Source organism: Trichomonas vaginalis, chromosome II (assembly GCF_026262505.1).
Source record: "Trichomonas vaginalis G3 chromosome II, whole genome shotgun sequence".
In the NCBI taxonomy this organism is placed as follows: Eukaryota; Parabasalia; order Trichomonadida; family Trichomonadidae; genus Trichomonas; species Trichomonas vaginalis.
Window position 1 is genome coordinate 13,544,245 of NC_067204.1, and position 11,229 is coordinate 13,555,473.

General features: G+C 32.5%; 4 protein-coding genes across 4 annotated transcripts, besides 1 other annotated feature; 2 read left to right on the forward strand and 2 right to left on the reverse strand.

The window, feature by feature from the left end:
• Nucleotides 1-10: 10 nt before the first annotated feature.
• Nucleotides 11-442, reverse strand: TVAGG3_0539770 (cyclin-dependent kinase inhibitor 2C-related family; the record flags this gene model as incomplete). Its single annotated transcript, XM_001320398.1, has 1 exon — nucleotides 11-442. One exon carries the CDS (start codon nucleotides 440-442, stop codon nucleotides 11-13), a length of 432 nt encoding a protein of 143 aa, XP_001320433.1.
• An 891-nt stretch (nucleotides 443-1,333) lies between these two features.
• TVAGG3_0539780 (uncharacterized protein) lies at nucleotides 1,334-4,955 on the forward strand (the record flags this gene model as incomplete). Its single annotated transcript, XM_051237872.1, has 1 exon — nucleotides 1,345-4,758. The coding sequence occupies one exon, from the start codon at nucleotides 1,345-1,347 to the stop codon at nucleotides 4,756-4,758; it is 3,414 nt and encodes a 1,137-aa protein (XP_051095696.1).
• Nucleotides 4,956-5,252: 297 nt separating this feature from the next.
• On the forward strand, nucleotides 5,253-7,149 carry TVAGG3_0539790 (phosphatidylinositol catabolic process; the record flags this gene model as incomplete). The annotated part of the gene is made up of 1 exon (XM_001320397.2): nucleotides 5,260-7,122. The coding sequence occupies one exon, from the start codon at nucleotides 5,260-5,262 to the stop codon at nucleotides 7,120-7,122; it is 1,863 nt and encodes a 620-aa protein (XP_001320432.1).
• A 50-nt stretch (nucleotides 7,150-7,199) lies between these two features.
• Nucleotides 7,200-7,414: a mobile genetic element.
• Nucleotides 7,415-7,587: 173 nt separating this feature from the next.
• On the reverse strand, nucleotides 7,588-11,112 carry TVAGG3_0539810 (ankyrin repeat-containing family; the record flags this gene model as incomplete). The annotated part of the gene is made up of 1 exon (XM_001320396.1): nucleotides 7,609-11,109. The coding sequence occupies one exon, from the start codon at nucleotides 11,107-11,109 to the stop codon at nucleotides 7,609-7,611; it is 3,501 nt and encodes a 1,166-aa protein (XP_001320431.1).
• Between the last annotated feature and the right edge of the window lie 117 nt (nucleotides 11,113-11,229).

Here is an 11,229-nt window from a genome sequence, read left to right on the forward strand (position 1 = left end):
TCAAGTAATTTTAAGCTCCGACTGATATTAAATAAACTCTTAGCTCGCCTTTTGCATAATCAAGAGCAGTTTTTCCTGATTTATCTGTTGTATTCAAATTAACTCCGACAGAAATAAGATATTTAAGAATGCCAATATGGCCATTCTGAGTTGCACAAATTAAAGGAGTAGTTCCTTTGTTATTCATTGTCTCTTTATCTGCTCCAACAGAGATAAGATATTTGACTGCTTCAAGTTGATTAGATTCAATGGCTTCCATGAGCGGAGAATCACCTGAACTGATCTTTGCTTCTTTATTTGCTCCTACTGAGATTAAATATTTAGCAACATCAAGTCTACCTTCACCAACTGCATATCCAAATGGTGTTCTTCCGCATCTATCAGGCTCCTCTAATTTGGCTCCGGAAGATATAAGATATTTAACGATTTCTAAATGGCCCATTCGGGCTGCCCAAGTAAGAGGAGTGCATTTGTAATTATCTTTTGCCTCTTTATTAGCTCCAGCAGAGATAAGATATTTAACAATTTCTAGTTCGTCATTCAGAACTGCATAAGATAGAGCGGTCACAGATGGATTTGACAAGTCTTAAATTACCTCTTTCGGTGGCCAAATGAAGCATGTTTTTAAAATATTTTGGCTCTGTTTTATCGCATAAGCCTTCTTCAACTGCTTTGGACATTATATTCTGATAGCCTTCTTTTGAAATCTCATCAAGGAGTTTGTAGATTTTCGAAAAAATTTGTAAAAGTCGTCAATGAATTTAAGAGTCGACTTTGTGCTAAAGTCGAATATGGTTTAAAAAATGATAATCACAATGCTTTATAGAGTAATTAATATTAATTTGATACAGAAATAATTCTTTTTGAAGAAGTTATTCCTTTCCGGATGAAAGTAGATATAGTTAACTTTTTATTACGAAATAAAATAAACTTGAATGGAGCCACATATTTCTACTATTGTTAATTGTTTTTTACTACTTTTTGGATCATCAAATTTTTTCTTATTTGGATAATGATAATTTTATATGTATTAGCCGTTTTTGTGTTGTGATCCTTAAGTTCTAGGAAGTCCAATAAAACGGCTCTTTTATACACATGCATTCTCAAATTTGTTAAACAAGCGAAGCAATCAAGTGGATTATCAATTGTATATGCACAAGAGTTTATTTGAAAAAAAAATATATTTGATTTGATAAAATTATACTTTGGAATTAATTTATTCTTGAGCATTCTATAAAAGAATCTTTGACTCGAAGCATATGGCCACCAAGGATTCTTAATGTGAATTATTTTTATTTGGAATTTCACTATTTTTAGGAAAGTGTGGTTTTTTTTTTTATTCATATGAATAAAAAAGTTTTTTATTACCCAGGAAATCCATTACAGCTAGACCTAACAGTTAAGAATGATGATACATTAGAACAGATCAGAGAAACAAAAAGCATAAGCAAAGATAAAAAATTCTATATAATGAAGCAAATTAAAGATGAAAAGCAAAAAGTCAAAAGCATTTCTGAAGAGGGTGGATCTTTTATTGTTTTAACTCAAATTGGAACACCTGAAGGCGATCCTGGAAAAGTAGAAAAAAATCTAAATTCGAAAAGTCTCAAATTTACATTTAAGAATAGAAATCCGGATAAAGAACTTGAAATCTTTATAGGTCCGACTCAAACAATCCACGATCTTGATACACAAGTAATAAAAGAATTTAAATTTAACCAACGCCGTATACAGTATATTTTAAATGGAATGGAAATCGATGAAAAAGAATGTGCTGCACATATTGCTGCAAGAAATAGATGCGACAGACCTATTTACGTTTTCGAGACATCTCAAGAGCTTCCTATTACAGAAGAAACGAAACCGAATACAGAAATTGCTGTTCCTCCCTCTAACGATACAAAACCAAACGAAAATATACAAACAGTTAATAATTTAAGTCCGTCTCAAACCGAAACACTTGAAATCGATGAAAAACCACCTTTAGAAGTACAACCAGCAATGTTGACTGCTAAATGGGGTCCTGGTTTTCCCTCAAGTCCCTCAGATGATTTTGATATACCACAATTCGCTGAACTGGATAGTGATCATTATAAACCAAACTTCAGATCCAAAAGAAATAGTTTACTTTCTGATTCACTAAAAATTACAAGCAAACCACAGATAAATGAAGAAGATATGGATTCAGATGCATCAATAACAATCATTGAAAACAAACCACAAAAACAAGAACAAAATGTACCAGTAGTTGAAACAACAAATTCTTCTCAAGAAACAAAACTTGTTCTTGTTAAATCAGATGATTCTAAAAGATTGGAAGCTGATATTTCCAATATAAATACATTCGATAATCTCACAGGAGCGATGTTTTCTGAGTTCGAATGTCCAGAAGATGAGTTAATATCATACATGGATCCAACAAATGGAGATATCATTGAATTGAAAACTCCTGTTTCAAAATTTGCTGGAAAAACGGTTATTTTCGGAATTTCTGGAGAAATTGACAAAAAAGCAAAAGAAATCAAGAACAAACAAAACAAACCAAATGAACCTCAAGAGAAGAAAGAAGAAGAAGAAAAGAAAGAGCCTGTCGTTGAAAAAGCAGAAGAAAGTTGTGATAAATTCAAAGGTTTGATTCCAAAAGAAAAGGTTTTTATTTTTGTTTACGATACGAAAATTGGCGAAGAAGTCGATGCGGATGAAACAACAATTGAAACGTTTAATGAAGAATATTTTGACAAGTTTAATTTGAAATATGAAGCCGAAATTGCATATATTGAACCAAATGGCACAAAAATTAGTTTCGACAGTTATCTCAAGGATTTCGGAGGACAAGTCATCATCATCAGATATGCATCTGATTTAGAAAATGCATTAGACACAAATGCTATTTACAAATACATTTTAGACTATCGAACGAAAAAAACAAATGATAAAACATCAAAAGAAAACACAAATGAAGAAAAACCAAAAGATTTACCTGTAGAAAAAATAGAAGAAAACAAAAATGAAGAGGAAATCGAAATAATTGAACATAAAACTGAATTAGTTGAAGAAAAGAAAGAAGAAAAAATCGAAGTTGAAAACAAAAAAGTGGGAGAAAAAGATAATAAAATTGAATCAATCCCTGAAAACGAAGAAGAAATTGTTATAATTGATACAAAACCTCTTTTTATGGAAGATGATAGCAAAGAAGAAGAAGCACCTTTTACTACAATAGAAAGGCCAATTCATACTATAGAAATGAAAAATGAAGAAAAAGTAGAATATAAACAAAATAATCAGGTTGAAGAAAAGAAAGAAATTCCAATTGAAGAAAAGAAAGAAAATCCAGTTGAAGAAAAGAAAGAAATTCCAATTGAAGAAAAGAAAGAAATTCCAATTGAAGAAAAGAAAGAAATTCCAATTGAAGAAAAGAAAGAAAATCCAGTTGAAGAAAAGAAAGAAAATCCAGTTGAAGAAAAGAAAGAAAATCCAGTTGAAGAAAAGAAAGAAAATCCAATTGAAGAAAAGAAAGAAAATCCAGTTGAAGAAAAGAAAGAAATTCCAATTGAAGAAAAGAAAGAAAATCCAGTTGAAGAAAAGAAAGAAATTCCAATTGAAGAAAAGAAAGAAGAAATTGATCTTATAACTGAAAGTCCAATTAGCCTTATTGAAGAGAAATCAGAATTAAAAGATCAGGAGAATGAAGAAAATATAGTTGAAGTTAAACAAATTGAAGTGAAGAAAGAAGAAAAGAAAGAAAATCCAGTTGAAGAAAAGAAAGAAATTCCAATTGAAGAAAAGAAAGAAATTCCAATTGAAGAAAAGAAAGATGGTCAAAATGAAGTGAAGAAAGAAGAAAAAGTAGAAAAGAAGGCAGAGCAAAAAGAAGAATTTGATGATAGTGATTCAATTCAAATTATTGAAGAGAAGCCAGCGATTACTACATCAACTAAACCAGAGAAGAATGAGTCTGGGCAATCAGAATCAAATGATATTACAGGATTAATCCCGAAAGATAAAGTTTTCTTTGTTACTCATACAAAGAGTTTCCAGATTGAATTAGATGCAGATAGTACAACTTTTAATGATTTCAATGACAAATATTATGATGACTTTGAACTTGATTCAGGAGACGATCTCTACTACCTTGATTTGATAGAGAATAAAAAAATTGATCTCGATAGTGAATATCTAAATGCCTACGGAGGAAAGGTTATTCTCATTATATACAGTGACCTATATTATTCTCTTGACAAACAAGCATGGATAGACTACATTATATCAATTAAAGGTGGAATGGTTAAGAAAGAAAATATTGAAAAAGCAGTGATCAAAGAAGAAAAACCTATATCAGATGAAGATAATGAAATAATTATTCAAAATAAAGAAGAGGAAAAGCTTCAATTTAATAAGAAGGAATCAAATGAAGATGATGATATTATAATTATTGAAAAGAAAGAAGAAGAAAACTCTGAACCCACCATAGAAATATTATTCCATAACTCAAATGAAATCTCAACTGTGAAACAGACAGAAATACTTTCCATTAATAACGAGAAAACATTTACTGATATAAAGAACGAATTGATCGAAAAATGTCCGAAATTATCAAGTGAGAATATAATCTTCAGGGATAGTGACTATGTTGCAATAGATGATTCAGAAAAGGTGTCTTTCTACAAAGATCAATCTATTCATGTAATTTTAGATCCTTCAATTGATTTATCAAATAATAATCAAGATGATCCAGTCGATATCATAACTCTGTCATAATAATATTATGTTTGTGATATTTATTTTAAACAAATGTTTTTATTATTATATATTATCTCTTTTTCATGTTGAAATCTTTAAATATTATGAAATATTAAGATTTTTGAACATAAGATTTTGAAGTTTGCTTTTTCTTCAGTAAGATACTTATTCTGATCAAATGCTTTAAAAATTTATGATTGAATTTAAATTGAAATTACAAAAATAAAATTTCAGCGATCATAAATAGCTTCTTCACTTGTACACTAATAATTTATATGAATTTCCCTTTGGTAAGTTCTATATTAAGCATTTCAAAAATGAAAATATTTCCCTAGAACGGGAAGTAAAGTAGCCAATGATAAGCTGAGCATGTCAGTGACTATCAATACTAATCATGCTTTAATTTTTTGATTCAACATCTGCATTTTTTGGAGTTAACTCATAATAAAAAGTTAACTATGCATAGTTTTATGCAGTCATTTTCATTATGATGTTTTAAAAATATAAAATATTTTTATGATGCTTTCGCTTGCTGTTTTAGTATCTTCGAAAAATCGTACAGCAAGTTGTCGTATGGTTGACGGAGCCATTCAAATGAAAGATGGCATCGAATCACCATATGATGCTTATGCAATTTACGATGATGATCTTAATACAACTGGTTGGCATCAAATTCGAGTCGTTGGAAACGAAAACTCTGAACCAAAAGCTATGTTACGATGCGCTGGTGCTGTAGAAGGTTACCTTGCCCATAAAGAAATTTACCAACATTTTTATTCAATCAATGAATATATGGAATGGAACACAAGTGCTACTAGTGATGAAGAAAGATACCCTCCAGGTTATGCAAAATTTGTTGCAGAACACATAAAATACATCCGTCAGTCAATCGACGCTTATCCAGAATCAGAATATTGGAGAATGATTGGATTGATTAACGAACAAGCAAAGGGCGTCTATGAAGGCTATTTACAGCATCCAGAGCACAAGTATATGTCTGAAATTGATCATTGGTGTGTTCAAGCTGAAGGTGATCTCGGTGACTTCCTGAAAATCATAAACCTTAAGAAGATCCAAGGTGGAAATTCCGGTGGCCCAACTCGTTTAAGCTCAGCTCCAGATCCAAAACAACTTGGTGATAAATGCACAGGTTTGGTTCGCCTTCTTGATGACTATTCAGATATTTACTTCGCTCACGATACATGGAGTAACATTTTAGCTCTTCACGGCACATTAAAAGAATATCATCTCCCTGTTAAAGATTTTGCAGCGAAAACAATATCTTTATCAACTCGCCCTGGACAAATTGCATCAGCAGATGACTTTTACTTGACAGATAGTGGTCTAATGATCCTTGAAACTACAATGGGAATCTTTAATGACTCGTTGTTCTACGATATTACACCAAAGGGAGTTTCCACATGGATGAGATCCCTTTTGGCTTCCAGGATGGCCCACAATGGCTCAGAATGGACCCAAATTTTTGTTAAAAATAATCTCGGAACATATAACAACCAGTATTTGATTGTTGATACAAACAAATTCCAGAGATACAAGAAGCCCGAAAAGGATCTCCTTTGGGTTATTGAACAATCTCCAGGAACATATTCGATGGCAAGAGATATTACTGACAAACTTGTTGAAAAAGGATTCTTCCCATCATTCAACAAGCCACACTTCCCAGAACTCTCCAAGTTATTCATGTATCCAGAGAAGATTGCTGCAAATCCGGCAACAGCTTCTTTCTGGGATTACAATACAACAGCCAGAAACCTCTTGATCGAAAGAGAAGCATTGAGATTGAATGACTTCGAAACTTTCAAGAAATTTATGAGATATAATAACTGGCAAAGAGATCTTTACTCCAACGGAGACCCAGGACAAATGATTATGTCTAGATACGATTTAAGATACGGCGGCCTTTGGGGAGATAAGAAGCCAGATGCAGGTTTAGATACAAAAGCAGCTAAACTTACGACTGCACGCTCATTGTTAACATTCGATGCAATTAATTCACCAACCTACGATCAACAGCCGGTCTTTGATTTCAAGGCTTTCCCTGAATTTGCTCGTATTGGCTTACCTGACCGTTGGAACTTCACTTGGATCAAGTTTGATTCTATGACATATAACAGATGCAACTTCACTACAGAGAAAGAATGCTTAAAGCAAGATTATTGCGGTTGGTGCACTTATTCACAACAATGCATGGCTGGAGACGAAAAGAGTCCATTTGTTTCAACATGCGATGATGGATGGATGGTTTACAAGGAGAATCCTAAATGGGCTGTCCCTGTCATTATTACTTGTTCGCTTATTATTTTAGTTTTCATTGTTGTTATCTACGCAATGCATTTTATCAACAAGCGGAAAAACGCATAAGCTACTAAACATTTAGTTGATTAATAATTCTGATTTTTAAACTCATAATATCTCCCATAATCAAACGTATTTATGGCTGCACTTACCACATTCTGATATTCACGCATAATATCAATATATCTTTATCGTAATTGCAAAAAAAGTATAACATTAATATAAGGCGCTAGGTAGTGATTTAAAATAACCTTTACCCGAACAAAATTATTAACTTTTTACATTAGAAAATTTGTATAAAAAGCAAAAATGTCAAAAAAATTGAGAGAATGTCGGAAAGTGGTAAGTGCGCCCTTAAATAAATTTTTATTAAAAACAGCGGCTAATTGAGTTATCAGTGAAATTAAAAGCGCACTTACTACATGCAGATATTCACCCGATTTTTTCAACACTCTCTAACATGTGAAGTAGATTGAAAAACGCAATTTATATTAAAAAATTAATATCAAAATTAATTATTTATATATGATACTTTCTAATACAGTTAATAAATCATTGGTAAAATATGTCTTTCTTGGGAGAAGGAGCAGCAGGCTTAGGGCTTTTCTGTGCTGATTGCTCTTTTGATTTCTTTCCGGGACTTTGTTTATTATTTTGTTCGTCCTTCTTTCCTTCTGGTTGATCACCATCTGCTTTCTCATCATTCTTTTTTTCCTTCTTCGGCGAGTTTGGACTTTCATCAGAATTATTTTCTTTCTTTGGTGATTTTTGATTTTCTTCTGGTTTTTCTTCCTTCTTCGGAGATTTCTGATCTCCTTCTTGTTTCTTTTCTTTCTGTGGTGTTACAGGCTCGTCAGTAGACTTTGTTTCTTTACCTTCCTTTGAAGCTTCATCAGTTTTATTTTCTGTTTTATCTTTTGTGGGCGATTTTTCTTCTGATTCTTCGTTTGTCTCTAAACCAGCAGCTCTCAAAGCTCTTCTCTTCTTGATTTTCTGCTTTTCAACCTCTTTGATTGATAATTCTTGCATTCTTGTTTCTTCCAATGATACTTCATCAGCACCTTTAGAAATTAAGATGTCAATCATTTCTGTATTATGTCTTCTAGCAGCAATATCAAGAGGAGCTAAGTCTGTCTCTGTTCTAATATTTGGATCAGCACCTTTATTCAAAAGTGAATTGATTGCAATTGTATTTCCGACTTTCATAGCAAGGAATAAAGGAGTTATGTTGTTTTTAGTAGTTAAATTAACATCAGCGCCATGCTCGATTAATAAATGAATTATATCATCATTGTTCTGATATTTGCATGCAATGTGCAATGGTGTATAGCCTCCCTCACTTTGGGCATTTACATTTGCACCTTTATCAATTAAGAACTTTGCAATTTCGAAACAATGAGGAACTGCATAATGAAGTAAAGTCATTCCTTTCTCATCTCTCACTGTCGGCTTCAATCCATGATTAATCAAATATTCAACATGAGGTTTAGAGTTATAAGAAATGGCTCTAATTGCAGAATGAACTCCATATTTTGTTCTGTATTTCTTGAAAACTTCTTTGAATTGGTGATAGTTTTGAGCTGCATCCATTTCAATGAAATACTCAATTAAATGTCTGATTGAATGTGATATTTGTTTGGCTGCCTTTGATTGTCTTCTAGAGCAAAGATCTAATGGCGTTTTTCCATTATTATCCTTTTTGTTTGTTGCGCCATTTTCGATCAAATAATCAACAATTTCGACATTATCTCCTAAAGCTGCATAATGCAATGGAGTTCTTCCATCGTTATCATGAACACCTGTAATGGAACCACTCTCAACTAACACTCTAATCATATCAATGTCTCCTGCTTTAACAGCTGTAATCAAAACAGTTGTTCCTGCATCATCTCTTTCTGAAACAGAAACACCTTGACTGATTAAGAAGTTTATTGTATATGTACTCTTATTTGTAACTGCCCATTGCATGAAGAATGAGCCTTTGTCTCTTAATAAGAATGCATTCTGTTCAAGCATTTCTTCCAATTCTGCTTCTTCTGTTAATTTCGATTTAGCTGTTTCGAAAGTGAAATCAGAAATGATTTCAATTGCTTCATTTTTGTTTGTTTCTGGACAATCAACAACTAATTGCATTGGTGTAGATCCTTCATCATCGAGAGCATAGAGTGAACCTGCTTCAATAAGAACCTTGATTGTTTTAGGACTAGCTGATGAACAAGCGCAAAGTAGAGGTGTTCTTCCATGAAATTCTTTCAATGTCAAGTCACCTTTTTTCTCTAAGAAATATCTCATCATTTCATCTGAATTCGACATTGCCATCTCATGAACAGCATTAACACCTTCAGTATCATTCTTATTTATATCGGCACCAGCTTCAACAAGGATTTTAACGATATCAAAATATCTTTTCTGGATTGCTTCTCTTAATAAATGTGGACCATAAGATTCGATAACTCCTGGAGAGTCTTTTAATTGCTTTGCAAAGACATCAGCGTTATACATTGATGAGCTCAAGCTATCTCTGTTTTGGACAACGCACAAAGCATTGACAATTTTTTCATAATCTATATTTCCTTCATCTAATTTCCTTTGTGCAATTCTGATTGCAGAATCACCATTTGCATCATCAACTAACATTGCATTATTCTGCAATAATAACTCCAAGATATCAAAGTATCCTTTCTCAGCGGCAATATGCAAAGGAGTTTGTCCAGTAGATTCTATTGTCAAATTAACATCAGCAGAATAAACTAATAGTTGCTTTGCAATTTCAAATTTGTTTTGCTCAACAGCGCAAATCAAAGGAGTTTTTCCTTCTTTGTCTCTACAATTTGAATCAACTCTATTCAACAGCAAAAAATCAACAACATCAGCTTTATCTTTAGCAATTGCATCAAATATTAATGTTTCTCCATGTTTCTTGATAACTTTCTTGTTCAATTTCAAGAAAGATAATAATTCTTTTGAATTTTCAATCTTTGAAATTGCAATGTTGTATCCGATCATTTTAACCAAATAAGAAAATGTTTTTGTCTTCTGAGGAAGTTCATCTGAACTGTCTCTGCATAAATCAATTGCTGTCTTGCCATCATTGTTTTCTTTAACAATTGCTCCTCTTGTAATTAACTCAGAAACAGCTTGATATTGACAGTTTTGAGCGGCCATGTGCAATGGTGTATTTCCCTCATTGTCAACAGCATCGATATCAGCTTCATTTTCAATTAATTGCTTAATAATTGATACAACACCAACAGCAGCAGCTACGTGCAATGGTGTTTGCTTTGTTATTTGGTTTGTTATTTTTGGATTAACACCTTCTTCAAGAAGAACTTTTATAATTTCTTGTCTTTTATTTTCGATTGCTTCTTTATAAATCAAAAATTGAAGTTTACCACCTTTATGCTCTGTTTCTGCAAGCTTTGTCCTAAAAATCTGCTCATTCTCTTTAAGGAATGGATAGAGGAAACAGACTTCTCCATAATCAGCAATTGATAAAGTTAATTCATCGTCAACTCCAAATTTTTCTTTTGCATAATCTAAAGCTGTTTTTCCGAACGTGTCTTTTTCAAGGCTGGGAAGAACATACTCAAGAAGAGCAACAACAGACTCTCTTTTATCAGTGATAGCAGCAATGTGGAGTGGAGTCATGCCGTTAACATTTTTCGCATTAATGTTTGCACCAAGTCTTGTGAGTTTTCTGATTGATCCAACACTTCCATAATTTGCAGCTATATGCAATGGTGTGCAGCCATTGTTTGTGGTGCATTCTATTAAAATTCCATGAGTTAATAAGAATTTAATAATTTTGCGGCAATCACCTTTAGCAGCAATATGCAAACTGTTCTCACCAGTCTCGGGATCAAGAGCCTGAATATTTGCTCCTAAATCCACAAGCGCGCGAACGAGTTCTAAATTTCCATAATTAACGGCCAACAAAAGAGGAGTGAAACCATTACTATTTTTTGATTCCAGGAAGTCTTTGTTTTCACTTATTAATTTACAAACGGCTTCTACATTTCCTTCTTCAAGAGAAGCCGCCAAATTTGGATCCATGAATTTAAACTGTTAGAGTTAAAAAGTGACACAAAAGAAAATTTTGATGATATAGTTTCTTATCTTGGATTACTTCACAATTAATCACATGGAAAATAAAAAATAACTTTTGATACACAG